At 42.7% G+C, this 20,790-nt stretch overlaps 3 protein-coding genes across 3 annotated transcripts; 1 reads left to right on the top strand and 2 right to left on the bottom strand.

Moving 5' to 3' along the window:
• Positions 1 to 50: 50 nt before the first annotated feature.
• Positions 51 to 1,911, bottom strand: ddit4 (DNA-damage-inducible transcript 4). Its single transcript, XM_071523435.1, has 3 exons — positions 1,790 to 1,911; positions 1,299 to 1,534; positions 51 to 1,189 (listed from the first exon to the last, which is right to left on the bottom strand). The coding sequence occupies exons 2-3, from the start codon at positions 1,480 to 1,482 to the stop codon at positions 690 to 692; spliced, it is 684 nt and encodes a 227-aa protein (XP_071379536.1). The 5' UTR covers positions 1,483 to 1,534; positions 1,790 to 1,911; the 3' UTR covers positions 51 to 689.
• Positions 1,912 to 3,903: 1,992 nt separating this feature from the next.
• anapc16 (anaphase promoting complex subunit 16) lies at positions 3,904 to 5,825 on the bottom strand. Its single transcript, XM_071523421.1, has 4 exons — positions 5,688 to 5,825; positions 5,215 to 5,364; positions 4,382 to 4,456; positions 3,904 to 4,294 (listed from the first exon to the last, which is right to left on the bottom strand). Exons 2-4 carry the CDS (start codon positions 5,354 to 5,356, stop codon positions 4,185 to 4,187), a joined length of 327 nt encoding a protein of 108 aa, XP_071379522.1. The 5' UTR covers positions 5,357 to 5,364; positions 5,688 to 5,825; the 3' UTR covers positions 3,904 to 4,184.
• Positions 5,826 to 5,899: 74 nt separating this feature from the next.
• ascc1 (activating signal cointegrator 1 complex subunit 1) lies at positions 5,900 to 17,678 on the top strand. The gene is made up of 10 exons (XM_071523420.1): positions 5,900 to 6,152; positions 6,348 to 6,450; positions 6,582 to 6,679; positions 6,814 to 6,992; positions 7,684 to 7,817; positions 8,689 to 8,808; positions 8,989 to 9,113; positions 9,823 to 9,896; positions 10,754 to 10,888; positions 17,127 to 17,678. The coding sequence occupies exons 1-9, from the start codon at positions 6,038 to 6,040 to the stop codon at positions 10,868 to 10,870; spliced, it is 1,065 nt and encodes a 354-aa protein (XP_071379521.1). The 5' UTR covers positions 5,900 to 6,037; the 3' UTR covers positions 10,871 to 10,888; positions 17,127 to 17,678.
• The last annotated feature ends 3,112 nt before the right edge of the window (positions 17,679 to 20,790 follow it).

Here is a 20,790-nt window from a genome sequence, read left to right as displayed (position 1 = left end):
AGATTTCTTTGTACACTTTCTTTCATGAAATGAGACAATAGAAAACAGTGACTTGTTAAAAAATAATTTATTCTGCAATCATGAAAGTACAAAAAACAGTGCAATGTGAATATTTGAATATCAAATAAATAAAGTTGAATGCAGGACATGGACAGGTCTACATTGAAAAAGAAGAATCAAGTTACGTTTGACTTCTGCCGTAGCTGTAGCTTGCACACATATGAAGCGAGCTCTGGTAGGCCTTTGCACTTAAATCCAAGCAGTCACTAAGGCCCCTAATGGTCCTCTTGGTGTACAATTCAATTAATTGCAATGAAAAAGTAAAAGAGAAAACAATGGTCTCAAAATGACTGTTACCATATAGCTAGCTGCCATTGTATGGTTTCAATAGAAACTGAGGTACGCACTTTAATACTTGCAAATGCCTATATAGTGGTTTGTAATTTGCAAAACGTCATGTCAGTGAGAAGCACAAATGGTTCTGCACTGTTGCTCCAAGTACCGTGAATTGTGGCTCCCTTACAGTAGGAACAATAGGCTACATCATTACAAAATCCATTCTTACGGTTAAGAAGGCAACATATACATGTAATTACAATAAGGTTCTTATGTGAGCTCAATTGGGCATTTTAAAAGGTTGACAATAAAACACTAAGGCCAGTCCCTTGATGCAAGTATCTCTGCATGTTTCAGCATTCCTCAATGAGCAATTCTTCGGAGCTGTACAGTTTCTTCTTGATCACTCGGAAGCCAGTGCTAAGTTTAACGGCCTGCCGCACTACTGGAGTGGATGGAGACTTGGTGCTAAAAAGTCCCTGGATTTTAGGCCATAGCCCGCTAGACTCGAGCCTTAACACCAGTGTCAGCTGAAAGGTGGGGACCAGGTAGGGGTCCACCGATATCTGCTCCACACTCTCGCAGACAACCCCTTGCTCCACACACAGGTCAATGAGAGCCCCCCTCAAACCGCAGGGCTCACTAGCTGCCAGGTGAAGGAGCTCACGCCCGATGTGCTCCAGAAGTTTCTCGGGGATGAGAAGTTTGGCACATCTTAAGGCGCAGTCTGACTCTTTGGCTTCCCTCAGGCTTCCGGCGATAAGGTCCACCACTTCCTTCAGTATGGTCTCCTCCATTGGATCGTAGAACAGATCCTCATTAGAGGGAGAGAAGTCACTGCAGAAGTCTGACCCTGATGAAGAGAAACGACAGGTTAGCACCGGACATCATGCATTAAGTGAAAAATCCAATGTACTTCTAGCCAAAGGATTAAGATGTGCCATAAAAGCAATGCTGTTTACCTGAGTCAGAGAGATCGCTCCTGCTGCCATTGTTGGACCTGGACTCAATGCTGCTGCTGTTGACTCCTGCACTGAAATCAGTCAGTCTCTGCACCAGTTTCCCCCAGGACAGCCTCCTGGGACTACTGTCCAAAGGAGAAGGGGGTGAGCTGCCAAGATCACTGGATGCAGAGAGAGTAGGCATGGTTGTCCTCTTGCAGTATTCAGCTCTTTATCAGCTGCTTTTGTGGTCAGTTCTGTTTATGGAGAGACAACAAAAGATAAGCACTCCCAACTCAAGCTCATGATAAAAAAAAACACCGTAACAACACAGTAAGCAGTAAAAAAAAAGGTAGAAATATATAACGGTAACAGGCATTTGAGATATTGCTTGTTATGAACAGGACAACTTTGCAGCAAGAACCCCTTTGTCAAGAAAATGTAGCTAGCAGCCGTTTAATTATTCAAATTTTTCAGCTTGGAAAGTTAGTAATTGTAAAATAGGTACTTACTGCTTTTTCCAAAGGCGTTAATCCGTCGTCGACTGGTTAGTTAGACGGTTACTGCCGTGGAAAAACAGGCTGTTTGCTGAACTTGTTTTCCCTGCGAGTCCTCTTTCAGTCATCAGCTGCCCAGCTCTGCAGCTTCTCCTGCAACAATGATTTTATATGGGCTCTGTTAAGCCACGCCCACTTCTCGCCGGCCAGCCAATCGAAATGAGAGGCACGCCATCTGAGCTGTATCTTGCCTGGTAACATGCCAGCAGAGGAGAAGAAAGACAAAAAGGAGGAAAAAGGGGGGTGGTGGGTGAATAACAGACCCCAGTGTTATGGAAATCTACAAGAACTTGCCTGGACTTGCCAGGTACATATTGTATCTCTTTGTTTAATATTCCCAAAAAGTATAAATACATGGCTCTATGGGCATCCACAGCACTGGCAGCATAAAGGCCCATGTATGCAGGCTCAGTTGGCTCAGTGTTGCAGTGTACATTACGTCATCTGTTTTCCTCTAGCATTACATCAGATTTTTCAGCCATCACTCAGTGTGTGATAGCAATGCAGACACCAGATCATCAGTTGCATTGTACAACATTGAGTAAATAATATAATAAAGCGCTGTAAAATGTTGCTTTATAATCATATGAATTATGTGATTCCTGTTTTATGTGCTCTCAGTTGCAACCTTATGTAAAGCAATTCAGTAACACAAGAAGTGCATCATCCGGTTTAAAGATTCACCTAATACACCACTATTTAGTTAATATTCATTTCTCTTACATTCATTATTAGCAAAAAAGGCCATTAAACATGATGTTCTGGTGCTATCAAACTGCTCCAAGGCATCAAAACACTGAATGGGAATGAGATTAAACAGATACAGACAGTGAATTCAATATGTTAAGGTGGGCCATCTAGTATATCTGACAGAAAAACAACTGCATTGCTAGAAAACAATAGAAACTTCTAGAGCAGAGCAGAAACTGCTGCTATGTTTTTCTCTGACAGCACAGCCTGTGATATACTTCTGAAGTTTGCTGAAAGAAAAAAAGTTTTGGAGAGAAGCCAGATATATGCTGTGTAAGAACACGTGAGGAGGCGTGGGATGGACTGTACTCCACTGTACTTTAAGGAGGAACTGAAAGAAACAAACACGTGTAGGCACAGAATGTTCTGCGTGGGATGTTATGATTTTCGGACTGGTTATCATCATAAACTTTTGACAAGGAAAAAACCTTTAGGTTCACTTAAATGTTGACAATGTGGGCTAAGCTGACAGGTTTTAGTAGCATATGCAAAATAGAAAACACTCCTTTCAAACCTTGAGGAACTATGAGCAAACAATTTAAAAAGTGAATTCCTAAAGCCGTTTTTTAAGCTGCAGTATGAAAAGAACTCTTGAACTCTTAAAAAAACATTTAGGATCAGTGAGAGGTGTGCCCTGTAACGTCCAGGGACGTCCTTAGACAATCACGCCCAGAACAGTACATTCTGTACATGTACCCACCCCTGCTTTGTAGGAAAACATTCATTCACCGACCAAGACATGAGGGACAGCGCGTTTCGTTTCCTCACTGTCAAAACAGAAAACTGACCAACCCACAACTATCGAGTTTCAGAGCTGACTGCAAGCAACACGGCACTCCTATACATTTTCACCACCAGTTATGTAATGTTAGATATGTAAACAGAAATACAAAGAATTAGTTTTCTATGTAAAACCCTATAGAAATTTAATTAATCAAGTGGGTCTGGGCAAACTATACAGCAGCAAGCATATGTAGGCAGCAACTGACCAAGGAATGTCCCAGTGCGACTTTATTTACAAGCTCTCTTTGTTGTGCTGAGTGCTGGTGAAGCGAGCAGCGCTGAGGACCTGCAGAAGGGGGGAGGAGAGACTGAGCAGGCAGCAGCTTAAGATTTATGAGTGACAGTGCAGCCGTGTGGAAAAACAATGCCTCGCTGCAAGGGATGTATTAAGTCACCAGAGATACCCTTTGCCCTTGTGCTGAGGCTACCGGGAGGCTGCACAATACAGTCTGTCACAACACATTTATTAGCCCAGTTCCACCGGAGGACATCTAACGATGAAACTCGAAGGATTTAATTAATACCATCTAATATGGAAATTTTGTTCACAAGTACATGGTTTTTATTTCAGTCTGTCAGAATATGGTTACAGATAATTTGATACAAAAAAAGTAAACCATGCTCATACAATAGTAAATCAGTGATAAAATAATACATCTCACATTCAGTATCTGCAGATATTATTTCACTCTTGTGGAGATAGAATAAAAGAATAATAGAATCTTTAATAGAATTAAACCCCCTCCTTTCCTTTGCCCTCCTTGCAAAGCAGTCTATTTGGCTGATATTTTAACCAAAGGCAACTAGAACTTCTCATTTATGACGGTGTGAATCCCAATAACTGTTCAATCGGTTTGTACCGCCACTCATCTGCTTCCAGCTCCTCAACCAAACTTGCAAGTTTCTCCATTCGAGACACCTGCTGATCTGGAAGAATACAAAACAGTTGGCTGGTTAGGGGACCAATCTTCATGAAACACAAAACAGATTTTGGTTATAAAATTATTGGCTTACCATGTTTCACCTGTTTCAATGTCGATGCAACTTGGTAGCTGAATACAGACTCGCATAAAAATCTGTCTGAGCCATCTAAAAGACACACACAGAGATGTGTTACTCTTGGAAAATGAAACACTGGTGAAGATTTCATAAAAACACGCAGCAGAAGCCACTGCATCCACTAGGCTTATAGCATTCAAATGTCAGGAGGAGGCTCATTTCAACCTACTTTAGAAACAGAACTTCAGGTTAAACATTATGCAATTGTCAACATTATGTAAATGAGCCATTCAAAAGTGTTGAAATAGTGTAAATGCACACAACACAAAAACATCAACACAAAGAGGAACAGCTCGAGACCTTCAGCCTCACTGTTGTCCTATTCAGCAGTATGCTCTAGTCTTTGTCTTTGACCTTGCAACACTCAGTGCTTTTGTGCCCAATCCAAACTAAGCACATTAATTAGTGCACTTTGAGCTAGACGGGAAACAAAACAGGGGCATGGAGCCAGATGGGCCTTCTGCTCCCATAAACAAATCCTCTTGTGGAGCGGTAATGAAGACTTATGTGTTGAATGGACCAAGAAGCTGGACCAATACCTGGCTTAAGCGTGCAGTTGGTGCTGGGTCAAGCAAAACGTTTGAAGATACTGAGGGGAAAATGTTTACACTATGTTGAATTTAGACACTTGTGCACCATGGATGTTTTGGGTGGAGGATGGGAGTTCAGTTAAGGCAAAGATGACAGAAGCCTTGGGATGCTACTTTATTTGAAAAGAGAGAGAGAGAGAGAGAGAGAGAGAGAGAGAGAGAGAGACGACTATACCTTTATGATATAACTTATCTTACCTTCCATCATTTCACCTGCGCCTTTTGGATATGTATAAAGGACTTTCCTGGGGGGGATGAGCTCTGAAGCGCTGAACCCAGACCCGGTGACAGAGCTGCCACTCACCCCTCCCGCAGAGGAGGACGAGGAGGACGCTGCCATTGTGTTAGCTGTAATAAACACACACACATAACACCACACATTGTTAAACATAAGGTGTGGGTGACTAACGTTGTAGAAAGTTATGGTTTTGACATATTAATTAAGCAAGCTGTTTAGCCAGCCTACAAAGGCTAACGTTAACTTAGCCAGCTAACAGCTAACATTAACGTAAAATCCCGATAGCAAGCTAACAACTACAAACTACTGGGTTGTTAGCAAGAAAGCTAGTTTGCTATCTAGCTGACCGACCTATGGGACAACCCAGTTCTAACGTTAACGTTACTATCTACAACATGGCATGAACTAATCTATTTTCTAGCATTGTACCTACCGTCGATATCCCGGAGGTTCTATATCAAAGGCACTTTAATCCACGCACTTGATACTGTTGTTTACTTGATGTGTTACTATCGATTTACGACTATGACCGCATTTTACGTTCAACGCAATAGCTTTGCTACCTCAGATGTTACACTAATCGCGATTGTTTGAGCGGACCGTCATTCGCATGCTGGTCGTTCCTTCTCTTTTACAAATCCACACATTTTACGTTACGGCAAGAGGCCACTGGGTGTCGCAAAGCGAGGAAATGGAAATATGAAACTCGACTTCATGAGCAACTAAAGAGCTTTCTCATTTAACTAAACAGCTAGCTAGCCACTTATTTAGGTGACTCTCAGTATGGACATTTTACGTCCAGCTCTTATAAATATAAATGGGAGAGTATATCGACGAAATCTCATAAAGGAAGAACATTTTGAAGAAGAGGAAGATTTTTCATACGTGGGACCACCAGGTAACTTGCCACTCTGTCAGTGTGATAGCTAGTTATGTGTATTTGAAGCCACAATACTGTCATGTGTGTTGTCCTCAGTCTCCATCCTCACACACACACACACACACACACACACACACACACACACTGAATGTATAGGCTGGAGAAGAAAGAGAGGAGTTAATGACAACAATCTGTGTGGTTTGCCATGTTCAGAAAGTGAAGAGCTCGCAGCAGATGAAGCCTGTGATAGCCACTGCATTGAACAAACTGATAAAGGATTCCGCTGTGCCATCGATGTCCCAAGTGTTCTTTACAAGTGAGTTATCAATAAAATGGGCATGTGAATGTGATACTTGTGCTATCTTGCTCGAGTTGATATGCAACAGAGGCTTTCTTGTATTCTGTATGTGTGATGTCTGTCTGTCTGTTTTATTGTTTGTTCTGCAGATACATCATTGGGAAGAAAGGAGAGACACGCAGACGTCTGGAGTCAGACACAAAGACATCTATCAGCATTCCTAAACCTGGAGTGGAGGGGCAGATTGGTGAGGATTTAGAGCAAATCTAGGACCTACACACACACACACACACACACACACACACACAGTTCTTGTCTGTAGGCACATCAGATAGTATGAAACTAAACATTTGCACTCAACTTTCTCCCTCCATCTGATAGTTATCACAGGTTCCCAGAGGTCTGCGGTCTCCTCTGCAGTCACGCGGGTCGAGGTCCTAATCGAGAGTTTCAGGAGAAAGCAGCCGTTCACCCACTTTCTGTCGTTTGCTCTCAACGATCCCCAAGTTCAAGAGGGATTCCTGAGATTTAAAGAAAAGGTCCTAGAGCAGTGCTCACAGGTATAAGGAAAGATAATTATGAATGGTAAAAATGAGATCAGTAGCAGCCAAGTATTGTTTGAGACGGGGTTAGGGCCATTCATGAATTGAATTGAGAATGCATGGTAAATTCCAATTCAGTTCCGGGAGTTGGAATTGGAATTGTACCCATCTCTAAGGAAACAGAAGTGGAATTCAATTGGAATGACAGCAAACAGAATTTAATTCCATGTAATTCCATGAAATTCCACTTCTAAGAGAGGTTGTGTTGACTCGCCAAACATTATAAATCAAACATTATGAATCAAATAAAACACAGTAAAACAAATCAAATACATTCAATCATAATGTATGGATTACAATTACATGTTATGTGTCAAATACCACCTGAAAGGTTCCTTTAACATTTTATGATATTCAGTATTGATAATATGCAACACTACGTGTAATCTCAGATATGTGGTAAGAAAAAACAAAACAATATGGAATTTCACAAAATGTAATTGAATTAAATTCAATTTCCTGAAATTTAAATTCAATTCCAATTCTGTTTCCTGTAGGTTTTTTTCAAATTCCAATATCAATTCCTCAGTTGTACTAGAATTGATGAGTTCATTCATGATTTGATCCCAACCCTGGCTTGACATCAACACAGTACATCCAAAGCTGAGTTTAACACTGCATTCACAAATCAGTGTTATGTGTTGCACAGGATCATGGAGTCGAGGGAAGCATCTTTCAGAACCCTGCCAAGCTTCACCTGACAGTCGGCACCCTGGCTCTGTTAAATGACCTGGAAGTGACAAAAGCATGTGAACACCTCCAGGAGTGTCAACACTTCATCAGGTAGGTGTCACACAAGGTTATTATAGTAAACCAAAACTAAGTGTACTAAGTGTGAATACTTGGTGTTAAAAACACTGTCGTAAACTGAAAAAAAATATATATATATGTTAAATGATTTAGTTTTTGTCTTTTTGTTTATGGGCAGAGAAATAAGTGTATTTTGGGTGAAGAATTTTTGCCTTTTTTTTCTGAATGCTAATTTGAAAAATGATGTAAATGATTTTATGAATTATTGTTTGTATTACACAATATCTGTTGCAAACATATACGAAATGTTCTGAACATCTATCATTATACCTTTTGAAAATACCGCCCAGTGTTTCCTCTATAATTTTGTGCAGCTGTGGCACTTGGGTGGGATAATTCTAGTTTTGTCTCATATCTGTTGCTGTTTGGGTTTGAGTTATGTCTCAATTTGAGGTTTATGGTGCTAAAATGTTTTTGTAATCATAATAAAATCATTACTTCCAAAACATTTGGTACACTAGTTTTAGTTTTAGATGATATGAAACTAAATTACAATGCCAATTTTAATCTCACAGTTTCTCTAGCAGTGGTGGTAACTTTCTTGCTCTGGTGACGAACCGCTGCTAAATAAGTACAGAGAAAACACTGATACTGCCCTGCCAAAAATATCAAAACTAGAACTGAAGCTGAATAAAAAATAAAATAAAACTATACTTTTGTGGAAAAATAAAAAAACGAACACAACCGAAACCCACACTGAAAACAAACTAAAACTAAACTGCTATTGAAATGGGAAAAAAAATAAAAATGAATGAAAGATGCAAAACAATAATAACTCTGGAGCTTCTTTGCTTCTTTAGTTTGCCTCAAGTCTGACAAAGCTGTGGTTAATGTCTGCCATCAGGGACATGACAGAAGGAAAGCCTTTGCCCTTGGAGGTGACGGGTATAGAGTACATGAACGACGACCCTGCCATGGTGGACGTCCTGTATGCCAAGGTCAATGTGAAAGACAAGTCTGACACGTAAGTTTAACACCAACAGCTCCTGTTGTCAACAACGGAACAAGTTTACAGAGTCGATACCTCACTTTTTTGGGGGGATTTACTACAATTTCATCCTGCTTGTTGAGTTTGTGTGTATTTATTTATTCTTCCATCGTATCAATGACAGCACGTTGAAATGAAAATGTGCCTGTGCTTCAGGCTGCAGGTGATTGCAGACCGGCTGGTGGAGCACTTTGTCTCAGCGGGGTGGATGGTCAGGGAGTGGGACAGAGTGAAGCTGCACGGCACCGTGATGAACACTCTGTTCAGGAAGGATCCCACAGGTGAAGGCAGTGCCAACACGAATGCACTGAGCGTCTCTGCGTGAGGCTTTTGGAAAAACAAAGTTGTTGATCCGCTCTGATTACACTGGTGTCACTCCAAAAAAAAAGTTGCTGCACTGAACCTAATTGCCAATGTCCCCTTACTATCTGCTGGCTCGGGTCGGAGCTGCAGTGACGGAAGAGCCGAATTCTGAACAATTACAGCAACAAATTCTAGAAGGGAGGCATCAGGCAGCTAACTCCCTGTTTGGCCACAACTCTGTTTACGTGCAGCAGACAGTGTGCTTTCCAAGTACTCCGACAATGGCTTCATTCATTTTGGCCATGGATCAAGTCCAGCCCCAGTTCTCAAACATGAGTTTATACTGGGCTGCCCAACAACACAGCGCGAGGGAGGGGCAGGTTCAGGGCTGACCATGTTTACCAGTATGTGAACAAGGGCTGTTGAAATTCAGCGGTTGTTTTTTTTCTACTCACTCGGTCTCTGTTGACTTCATGAAAATAAACTGTGGTATGAATGTTACAAATTAAATTACTCTGACTCCCACTTTGCTCATAGCTCCCGAAATAGTGGCAAGTAAACAGGTTTATTTTATCAGGAGATAAGCTATCAGTCCTCAATCTCAGAGCTCCAGTACAGATAACGTGTCATTTACTTTGCTCTGTGTTAAATTGTCTTTTATTCTGGTATTTTTCCCTTGTTTTCCAGGTGAAGACACGGGCAGTGCAGGAAGACAACCCATGAAAGAAAGAGAGGCTTTCGATGCCAGAAACATATTAAAGGTCAGAGGAAATCTACCTCAAGTACTGCTAAGACACAAACATCCAGATATCTGCTCACTCCTTGACACTGCTGTTAATACTAGATGTGAAAAATTGTTTTACTTGAGAATCTTTTATTGTTTTGGCTACAAGCCAGATGAAAGCTGTTTTTCTAGCTTTGCAGACCTTTGTGACAGAAATACTAGGCCTGCTTTGATATTTGATTTGTAAAAGCAGAAAGATTTAGAATGTGGTGTTTAATGGCATATTGATTAACCCTATTATTTTGGGTCAGTTGGCTCTCTTCTGCACATCCGCCAAAAATTGAAGACAGGAGAAGAAGACTCCCATCTAAATACAGCAGGAGGAGGAGGAGAGCTTTCAAAATGTGCCAAGAAAAGCTTATATTCTATACGAGTCAGTAGACCTTACATGCTTTCTCAGAACTGTCCCATGAAATCTTCGGGAGTGTGATCGCTCAGTGAATGACAACTGAAATGTGACACCGACATTACACTGTAGACGAGGGACTGAAATTCACCTCTCCTTCCTCACTGGAGCCGAGTGTGGCTGAAATGACACGAATCCTTCTTGATTATTTCCACTAAAAATGACACAAGAGCACCTACCAAATGTTCAGTTATGTGTAACCATGGTAACACCATGTTTGTGAGCGACAGCTCATCATTTTGTTATTTTCCCTTTTTTTTTCATGGTCGCACACTTGTTTGTGTACTGAGAATAACAAGTGGAGCCTGCTCTGAAATCACAATGCTGACTTTTCCAAAACACACAGTGGTTTTAACTACTTTCTCTGTTATGGGGAGAAGGGTCCAGTCTAATACTTCTAGCATATTTTCTTTGTTCTATCATTACAGAACTTTGGTGCTTATCATTTTGGAGCGTTTGACCTGAACGCTATCCAGCTGTCCCAGAGATATTCCACAGACTGCAGCGGCTACTACACTTCTGCTGGGAGCATCAGCTTCTCATGACCATCTACATTCACTGAGGTGGGGAATGAGACAACGCTCATCTGAGTTTCCAGCTCTACAGACTGTAGAGGCAGTCTGGATGCTGTTGTCCAGTAGGTGGCAGCATTAGTTTTTCATTGGAGAGGAGACATTATAATAACTGTATTTGAACCATTTTTTATCCTCCAAAACCCCCTGGGAAATGCTGTGTGGGAAAATAAAATGATCAGAGCACCGCATGATTGAAATTTCAGACGAAAGCTCATTCAAAAGATGAAACTTGCATGCGCACACATTCTGAAATGCTTTAGGCAGTCAAATTTCTGTTATATTTTACTCTCCAGAGAATTGGTTCTCTGTTAGGGATCCTGAGCCAGGCAACATCAAAGTGAATGGCACAAAACAAAACACACTTAAATAGAATAGGCAATCAAAAGAAAATAAACAAAACAAAAATCAAGAAAGAATTTCCATTTAAGAAACACAAGCACTTCACTCTCTGCCCTTAAATCACCTCTGATCTTAATTTTGAAAACTGAATAAGTGAGTCTGTTTTCATAATTTCTTAATAACTTATTTCTTATTTGCTAAATTCACATTTGCCTCATTCCTTTGTGACCTGGGGGATCTTCATAGCTGGACACACTTTTGCAAGTTTGGGAGTTTGTTGTTCACTTTAGAAAGATTTTACTTAGGGTGGCAATTTCTGTAGAACAGCTTTACTCGCAGGGCAATGCTGTTCTCTCCGAGCAAGAGATGATCAACTATCTTACAGCCTATTGTGAAATCATGCATGTGAAATCCATCACCCGTGAAAAAGCAAAAGCAGGAGCACCTGCATGCATATAGATTATGTCCCCAGAGTGCATTGCCTTGAGAAACAAGGGCATTTTAATAATTAGGTGTAATGATTAGCATATATTTTTGTAATGTTTTTATGCCTATTCAGTAGACTGGTTGATTAGGAAGTTTGAAGTTGATCTATTTTGAGGTTTGATACAAGAACTGTGAGTATTCCTACCGTTTTCTGAATAATTCAAGGAGGCTACCTCTACCTGAAGGCCTCTTCTCCGCTGTCAACCATGACAGGAGAGAATTCTTCTCATCAAAATTTCCACACCGGTCCTCAGCCAAGTGCAAGCCTGTGGCTGCTCTGTTTGGAGTGAGTCAAAAATTTACTGACAGATGGCAAGACCAAGGATTTCACAACATGACCCAGCAAATATGGAAGACTCCTAGTAATAGGAGGTACAATAAAACAAGATTGTATAGGACTAGAATGCTTTGCTCTTGAAACAATACGGGTGAAATTTTCAGACTGAGCTGGTCTTAGTCTCATGTATTTGCTTGACAAGTAAAACCCAAGTATTACCCATTTCCCTTCATCTCACTGCCTCATGAATGTGTTAATGCCTTAGCGACATGATTTATTACACCAGTATTTTTTTTTTTTTGCAGTTTTTTATCATCTGTGCCCTTCCTACACTGTCCGCAACCTTGTTCCCGCTCCCGCCTGTCGAATCTGTCAGTGAATACAGTCATTGGACTTACAGACTGGCCTCTCGCTCTTGCCGTCACAGCTCTCTCCGCTCGGCTCCTCCGGGTGCCCTGCCGCACCCTCCCTCGGCGGGTGATGCCCGCTGCTTGGCATGCAGGAGGGCGATCACCGGGTGGCCCGAAGTTACGCCGGCGGGAGCTGAGGGCACTTTTTGTCTGTCAGCTCCTCCGTCCCGGCCTGCCCGCCCTCCCGTTTCGGTGCCGTGATTTTTTTTTTCCCTGCGCTCCCTTCCTGAGCCTTGTCGACAGAAGCCATTAGACAGGGATATGCAAATTTCGTCATCGGGAAACAGCCAGCCATCCATGCATTGATTGTGGCGCTGTCTCTGGATGTAGAATTTATCTTTCAGACCTAGGAAAAGGGCCTAATCAGCCACTCCCCGGGTGCTGAGAGCACACTGGTTAGTGTGTCAGGCCTACACATATAACATCACACATAAGCACGCGGTGAGAGGGGGATCATTTGCAAGTTAATGAAATTCAATGAGATTGTGCATTCTTGTTCCTTTTGGCAGGGACATGATTAAGGATGCACCAGGCAGATGCCTCCAATAATGAATGTGCTCAAAACACATGTGAAGGAACATACGTTATACACAGACATGGAGATGGTGACACCAGGAGATTTCAGAAGGGGGATTACATGTTCATTTGGATGGCCGTGTGTGTGTTTTGTTGCATAGCTATAATAAGTAGGTCTGAACATGATGTGCATTTTAGCAAAAGACTCCACTTTACTCTACTTTTCATAAAGATGACCGTACTCATTATCCAGAGGATTTTTTGCGGAGCTACCGGCACAGATCTTTTGTGTTCCCGCAGCCTTACGCATAGTAAAATGACTTTATTTGACTCTGGACAAGACCGCGTCCCTTTGTGTGTTTGCGTGGGCCGGCCGGAGCCCAGCGCAACACACATCTTTATTGGTCCCCGCTGCATCTCTCGGCCTAATTAGTCAGCTCTTTGCTTCCTGCAGTGGGAAGTTCCAACCTGACCCTTAAGGTTTGGAGACGTGCATGTATCCCTTTCAATAAGCCTGATAAATGAGACCTCACTGCCAGTTTGTGCTCCCACAGACCTATTTCCTGTATGGATTTTTACCGTGGATCCCCCCCCCCCTCCACCGCCGTTTCTGAAGATTTAACAAGAGGCAGCCGCTGCGCGTTAATTAAAAAAGTTAAACAGCTCTGTTATCTTCGCAGGCATTTCAAAGTGAAGCGTGTGCGTGTGCATACATGTGCTTGTGTACATGCACCATATGAGTTATGCGTTTCATGCTATGATGCGTCTCCATGGAGTTCTTGCTGGTTATGTTTACCAGATTTGCTGAGAGGGAGAACGAGCCTATACAATGTATAATCAGCTGATAAGAAATTATTGAATTAAATTAATTAAATTATTTTCCAATGTTTAGAGGGCAGAAGGAAATCACTGTCATTTTGAAAGAAGTGAATGCAGAGCAATCACTTAGATGAGCCTACATCACTCCAAGAAGTGCGGAATAGAGAAGATTGAAGCCTTTAATCAAAGCTTGTATTAAACCCTTCAATAATTGGAATTCATATCAAGTTTGGTAACTGAAGCTTGTTCATCTTGAAAGTCACATGTGCTATCTCCACCAAATATTGTTTAGGCCTGTATCCAATTTGCATATTTAATTTCATGCCAGTTTTTAAAACTAGCCTTTTATCCAAAGACCGTTTGAAATGGGCCTCACTTTATCAATGTCAGATTCTTCAACACATGTTGGACATTGATATTCAATACCACACCGTGCAATTTTTCATGGTGTAATTAGAAATCAAACTTTCATTGAGGAGGGCTGGATAAATCTCACAACATCTACAGAGAAAAAGATGATGCTTGACAGACATGTGACCTTTAAGACAGTAGATATGTGTGATTTACATGCTTAGAGTGGCTTAGGCACACCTGAAATCGATTAAGCGGTTAATTACTTTTTAAGGTCAGGGGAACTTTTTTTCCCCCACCACATGTCCTTTAAACCGCTAATGGTGAGTGGGTTCATTTAGCAGAACGATGCGTAGAATATTTTAAACCCAGCCCGATTAACCGCCTGCGAGGATTCAGGAAAAAAATGAACTTGAAAGAAAGCAAACACTAAAATGACACTTTATTAGGTACATTTGACACTCCCGCTGTCGTGCTGTTCCCTTAACAAGCTTGAATGGTAAGATTGTTTTCTTAGTAGGTCGTTGGATCGTTCAAAAACATCTATCCATGTGGAGTAAGGGAGGTGTTCTGCAAACAATTCTGGGTAGACAGCCAGCGAAATCTTTCAAATGGGATATTGTTAGCGGTGAAATATGACAGCGTACCTTCCTTTTTTATCAGCATTGTTCTGTCAACTCTCCAGTTGAGTGTCATTGGCGTTTGCGTTTCACACTAATCACTCTGTCTCTAATAGGCATGAAAGGCCTTGACGGACAGCCAAGGCGAGAGTATTTGAAATGTCTAATCTATGCCTCCAGTGAGGAGGCATGTGATCCCTGCAGCAGCTTTTTATCATTCACAGCGCTCAGTCTGGAGCCTACCTGCAGCTGTCCATGTCTGTTTACTGCTGGATCCATTCACACAGGGAGGAGCGGCACAAGCCGTGTGTGTTTGAACAGCAGTTAGCCACTCAGAGCTGCTGTCGCCTTTTGTGTACTGTTTGCACAATCAGGGGTTGAAAAGGTGGAGGACGGACACACACACACCCACACTCTGATTCAGGTGTAAGGTGCAATAATGGAAAGTCATTGCTGTAAACATTTGTAGGCTCTCTATAGGAAGCGTTTAATAGCTAAATAAATCCCTTTCCTGACTTTCATTCTAGTTTTTCATCTCTTCCCTTTGCCCACACTGAAGTAGTGCAGTGTGAAATCCATTCATGCGTACTTGTATGTAGGATGAAACCCATGGGGATTTGTCACTTATAGTGCTGTAGGTATCAGCTTCATAATAGCAACTCTTAAAATAAACCATCCATTGAGACTGAGCATGCCAGAGTTTGGAGTGGAATATTAGTCAGCCTCTATTGTTCACTTTTAATTGAAAAGGTGCTGCACCCTCTCCCGTCCCTGCTGTGGCCGCCCGCACTGCAAAATAGCAGCTACTTGCTAGGCAAGAGCAAAATGCTGTCAGACTGCTCCCAACTAACTTTGCACTTTTAATAGCTGTGTGACCCAGTTTGAATCCAATTGAATTAAATCTATACACATTTATAGCAACCCCACTTACAGCTGTGAATCACTTGGGATTAAATGCCTCCCAATGAGGCTTATTCTCTCCTTAACTATCAAAATAGCTTCTTTTAAGGGTTATCCTATCCAAGAATCTGCTTTCAGGCTGCATATATTTCATTTACATTGTATAGTAACATCACCTCCCAAAGCCAGTATTGCTTCATGAGTAAGCATCAGTATGTATGCAGCTGTCGTTATGGAACAAATAGCTGAGGATAGCATGCTGTCGTTTTGATATCAGCATATGATCATAGAGCATAAGAAAACCATTTGTTTTTGTTTACATCCATCCATCCATCCATCCATCTTCAGCCGATTATCCAAGGTCGGGTCGCGGAGGTAGCAGTTCCAGCAGGGGGCCCCAAACTTCCCTTTCCCTGGCCACATTAACCAGCTCTGACTGGCATTCCCTGGCCAGCGTGGAGATGTAATCCCTCCACCTGGTCCTCGGTCTGCCCAGTGGCCTCCTCCCTGCTGGACGTGCCTGGAAAACCTCCCTAGGGAGGCAACCAGGAGGCATCCTTACTAGATGCTCAAACCATCTCAACTGGCTCCTTTCTATGCGAAGGAGCAGCGGCTCTACTCTGAGTCCCTCACGGGTGACCGACTCATTCCCAACTCGAAGTGGGCAATCCACCGGTTTCCTGCTGAGAACCATGGCCTCGGATTTAGAGGTGCTGATCCTCATCCCAGCCGCTTCACACTCGGCTGCAAACCGATCCAGTGAGTGTTGGTCACAGACCGATGATGCCATCAGGACCACGTTATCTGCAAAAAGCAGTGACGCAATCCTAAGCCCACCAAACTGAAACCCCTCCCCTCCATGACTACGCCTTGAAATCCTGTCCATGAATATCACAAACAGGATAGGTGACAAAGCGCAGCCCTGGCGGAGGCCAACCCCCACTGGAAACAAGTCCGACTTACTACCGAGAATCCGGACACAACTCTCGCTTACAGAGATTACAGGGCGTACAGAGATTGGATGGCCCTCAATAGTGACCCCCGCACCTCATACTCCCGCAGCACCTCCCACAATATCTTTCGGGGGACCCGGTCATAGGCCTTCTCCAAATCCACAAAGCACATGTAGACCGGATGGTCATACTCCCAAGCCCCCTCCAGGATTCTTGCGAGAGTAAAGAGCTGGTCCGTTGTTCCACGACCAGGACGGAATCCGCATTGTTCCTCTTCAATCTGAGGATCGACTATCGGCCGAACCCTCCTTTCCAGCACCTTGGAGTAGACTTTCCCAGAGAGGCTGTTTCTGTTTATGTCTGATGTATTCAAGCCATCATTGTAAATTAGAGTTTGTGTTTAATTGTCCTGCCTGACTGATCCAACATTTGCTGCCCTTATGTGAGCGTTGCCATATGAACTGCTTGCATTTTAGTGAGGATGCAGTATGCTTTTAGTTAGAGTGCCATGATTAATAATTGACATGGCTGTGATGTTGTTATTATGTGTTGCAGGTCACAGATGAACATGGCGGCACGACGGAAGGTGTGGCCGGCTGCTGAAGGAACTCCGTGCTCTCTCAGTCCGTCAGATGAGCCACAGTCCATAGGAGCCGCTGTGCATCGTCACCATCATGGAGGACGCTTCTCACTTCCAGTTCAACCGAGTGTACAAGCACCGTGCAAAACACGTTTCCATGAGTTTCCAAGTGTTCAGCCGATGTGCTCATGCGACCTTGATTTCCAGAGGTGGATAACAAAGTGCTGTAGTATCACTGCTGAAATCAAACAAAATAGAATTGCATATGTTTGGGTTGTATTTGCCCCCCTTAGCGACATAAGATGCCACATTTTGACAGTCTGTTGAAATCTTGCAAGAATAAATAAATTTGCAAAGCAGCCACCCTTGGCCTGTTGCAATTAATTGTTGTGTACTAAGAATTTCTGAGGCAATCCTTACGGAGTCATTATATCATGCGACAATATGCATAGCCATGATAAGGAACAAAGCTTGTGTCTGGCTTTATGAGCTGCGCTGTGCATATTTGTAAGACAGAAGGGGACTTGCTGTATTTACATTTGTAGATGGCAAATATTTACTGATAAGCAACCCTGTAAATTTTGCTGCATGCAGTTTTGCCAGTCTGGTGTTATTCAAATGAAGTGTTCCTCCCCTCAACTCCTTTTGTGTAAACTGATTACGCTTTGTGAACAGGAGAGATAAGTTTTATCAATCTCCTGCCTATAGAGGAACAAGGGGAGCTGGATGACATCAGTTAATCCCTTTACAATTAAAGGCGCTCTTCCACAGCTCAGCTCACAGGGCTGATATTTATGTGTGTGTGTGTGTGTGTGTGTGTGTGTGTGCTGGTTCTTTGCTTAAAATTAGTGCTACCTGCTTATCACTTGAATCTCCTGGATATGTGCTGGCATACAAGGTATGGTCAAAATAAAATCAACACCAGCATAAACATGCCATCATATTAACTCCTACCTTAGTCATGAGATGGATTTCCATACTTTTAACCCCAACTGGTGTCCTTTCTTTTCAGCCAGAGGCACTGGCTGCTCTTTTCAGTTGCTTCAGAAGCTGCCTTTGTGGCCTAATATGATATCTTTTTGCATTTTTGCTTTATTCGAGACAGTAGAGAGAGACAGGATGCGATAAGGCTCCCATGCCGGACTTGAACCCAGGACATCACCGGTACATGACAGGTGCCTCGGGCAAACGGAGCCACCAGAACGACCTCTGCTGTAATTTTAATCACAAATGTCAGTGAAGTGATCGCCTCTATTCCGCGGTTGGAGCGGAATCTGCGGAGAAGACAACACCCCCTATCAGCGAGGCACAAATGGTCGCACATCGCTTTGCAAAGGATGACACTGTCACCATCAATTTGTCTAGGCTCCCTCCATAACCAGATATAATTCCAGTTGAACGTTTATGAGGGTTTTTTTTAAATGCATCTGAGGCTGTTTTTCCACCACTGTCATAAAGATGGAGAGGCGAGATGATTAACACGGTGCAAATGATCGCTCAGTGTTTTCAGAACGATGACAGGGACATTATCTGTTTGTCAAGGCCTTCTCCATAACCGGATATGATCCAAGTTGAGTGTTTACGAGAGGTCCTGAAATGGCATCTTAGGCTTTTTTTTCGGCTTTTTTTTCTGCTGGTGTTATAAAGATGGAGGGGCCAGATGACTGCTGTCATACTGGTAAAGATTGACATTGATCTCTATGTGAATTCAATCACAAAAGAACCAAAAAAAAGCAAAAAGAAAAGAACCAAAACCATGCCAGAAAATGTTTTTTTTTTGCCCATATCTCATATAAGAAAGAAAAATAGCCTTACTGTGCTTACTAGTTTGACTTGCTATGTGCTCCTATGTCTGGTCCACCTTGCTACCACTTCAGCTGGATTAGAAGAGGCGGTCTCAGCCTCATAAGAGCCTTTTTCACTTACAGAGGTTATTTGAGTCTATATAGACTACAGGAGGCCGGTTCTCACCTCTAAAACCCTTGTCAAACCCACTAAACAAGATGAAGCATTCAAAGCCCCTCATCAACACTTATGTTTTCCACTTCTTGTTGCTGTTCTCTTCCCTCAGGAGACTGCCTCTGCTGCTGCTGCATCTTAGCACTCGAACAAGCTTTAAAAGCCAATGGGGCAAAGACGAACATAGCGTTAAAATGCTTTTGAACAACCCAGGCCAACTGCGTGACCGTTGGTCTATAGCACATTCACCCTGATCACGACATGACTGACAATAACCCCTTAATTAACACATCATGTCCAGGGGCTGCACACTGTTGACGTGCACAGCTGGCTGTCACTGCAGGACATTCCTCCCACTGCCCTTCCCAGTCCTGGAGCTCTGCAGATTCAGGAAAGTCTGCATCTGCCTCATCAAGCGTTTTGATGCCAGTGTCAGAGTTAGTTTGGCCAGCTAAGCAGCATCACAGGCATGCGATACCGCCCCTGGCTGCTCGGCCTCTGCCAATATCGGTAACCTTAAACCCAAATGAATCCGAGCGGAGCATTGGATTATGGGGATGGAATAGAGAGGCGGAGGCAGCAGGAGAGAGGGCAGGGGGAGGTGAGGGGGCAGCAGGAGTGGGTTTGGGTAAAATGCAGAGGATGTGATGCAGCACAGGTCACAGCTTCGCAAGTGCAAAATCACATCACAGCAGCATCTATTAAACATTGCATATTTAATGCTAATGAAGCACAAGCTGTAAACAGAGAGTGTTACTGGCAGCATAATGTTCCATGTGAAGGAGTCCCACATAGATTCACCATGGAATCCATGATGAAGGTTCGCCCCAGGAGAAGATTTTTGTTGTCTCTCTTCTCTAGGAGGGGAGATAAGTGGAGAGAGTGAACCCTCTGATCAGAATTGCAATTCTTATGCATTCTCTCCCAGCGCTTACTTCTACTGAACGAATTAAGAGTGGAATTGAACTAATTTGAGCTAAATTGAACCTCATTTGCCCAGGGACCCGTTGGGAGCCCTTTTAACGACCCCTGGCAGTCCGTGGAGCCCAGTTTGGGAACCACTGCGTTTGAGTATGGGTTCAATTGCAGCAATCTCTGCTATCTTTATTGATGACTAGAGCCACACTTTTTAAACCATCTCTCTTTTTCTCTCTCAATTCAATTTCAGTTCAATCAAATGTGCGTTATTGGCATGAATATTAAATGAACAGTATTGCCAAAGCTTCAAAAATACAATTGAATTTAAAAGAAAAAGAAAAGTTAAATCATTAGTACAACTATAAACATCTGTTCCACTTGTATGACTGTGTGTGTGTGTGTGTGTGTGTGTGTGTGTGTTTGTGTGTGCCTGTGTTGCATCTAGTTAATGAGGGATCTGGGTTGCTGTGTATTCATTGCTGTGACTATCAGGCTTTCTATGTGTATGGGACTGTGTTTGCTCACAAACAAAAAGCCAAGCAGAAACACTGAAATAATGAAACAAAAATAAATGATTAGTGCAGGCTAAACTCTTTCTCTCTCTCTCTCTCTCTCTCTCTCTCTCTCTCTCTCTCTCTCTCTCTCTCTCTCTCTCCTCCTCCTCCTCCTCCTCTTCCTCCTCCTCCCTCTCTCCTCTCTCTCTCTCATTCCCATTCAGTCTGTTGTAGCAGCGGCAGCAGCAGCAGTCTTGTATCTGGATCT

Source organism: Centroberyx affinis, unplaced genomic scaffold (assembly GCF_046629955.1).
Source record: "Centroberyx affinis isolate AG114_WGS23_722 - 3 ecotype Tasmania unplaced genomic scaffold, CSIRO-AGI_Caff_v1 ptg001088l_1, whole genome shotgun sequence".
Taxonomy (NCBI): domain Eukaryota; kingdom Metazoa; phylum Chordata; class Actinopteri; order Beryciformes; family Berycidae; genus Centroberyx; species Centroberyx affinis.
The sequence above is the reverse complement of the archived record's forward strand: the minus strand, read 5'-3'. Positions and strand labels throughout refer to the sequence as shown.

Coding starts and splice junctions, on each gene's coding strand:
- ddit4 (XM_071523435.1), bottom strand. CDS start 1,482: ATGCCTACTCTCTCTGCATCCAGTGATCTTGGCAGCTCACCCCCTTCT. Junction 1,190..1,298: donor GAGCGATCTCTCTGACTCAG/GTAAACAGCATT, acceptor TCTCTTCATCAG/GGTCAGACTTCTGCAGTGAC.
- anapc16 (XM_071523421.1), bottom strand. CDS start 5,356: ATGGCAGCGTCCTCCTCGTCCTCCTCTGCGGGAGGGGTGAGTGGCAGC. Junction 4,457..5,214: donor CGCAGGTGAAATGATGGAAG/GTAAGATAAGTT, acceptor TGTGTCTTTTAG/ATGGCTCAGACAGATTTTTA. Junction 4,295..4,381: donor ATTGAAACAGGTGAAACATG/GTAAGCCAATAA, acceptor GTATTCTTCCAG/ATCAGCAGGTGTCTCGAATG.
- ascc1 (XM_071523420.1), top strand. CDS start 6,038: ATGGACATTTTACGTCCAGCTCTTATAAATATAAATGGGAGAGTATAT. Junction 6,153..6,347: donor TTCATACGTGGGACCACCAG/GTAACTTGCCAC, acceptor TGCCATGTTCAG/AAAGTGAAGAGCTCGCAGCA. Junction 9,897..10,753: donor ATGCCAGAAACATATTAAAG/GTCAGAGGAAAT, acceptor CTATCATTACAG/AACTTTGGTGCTTATCATTT.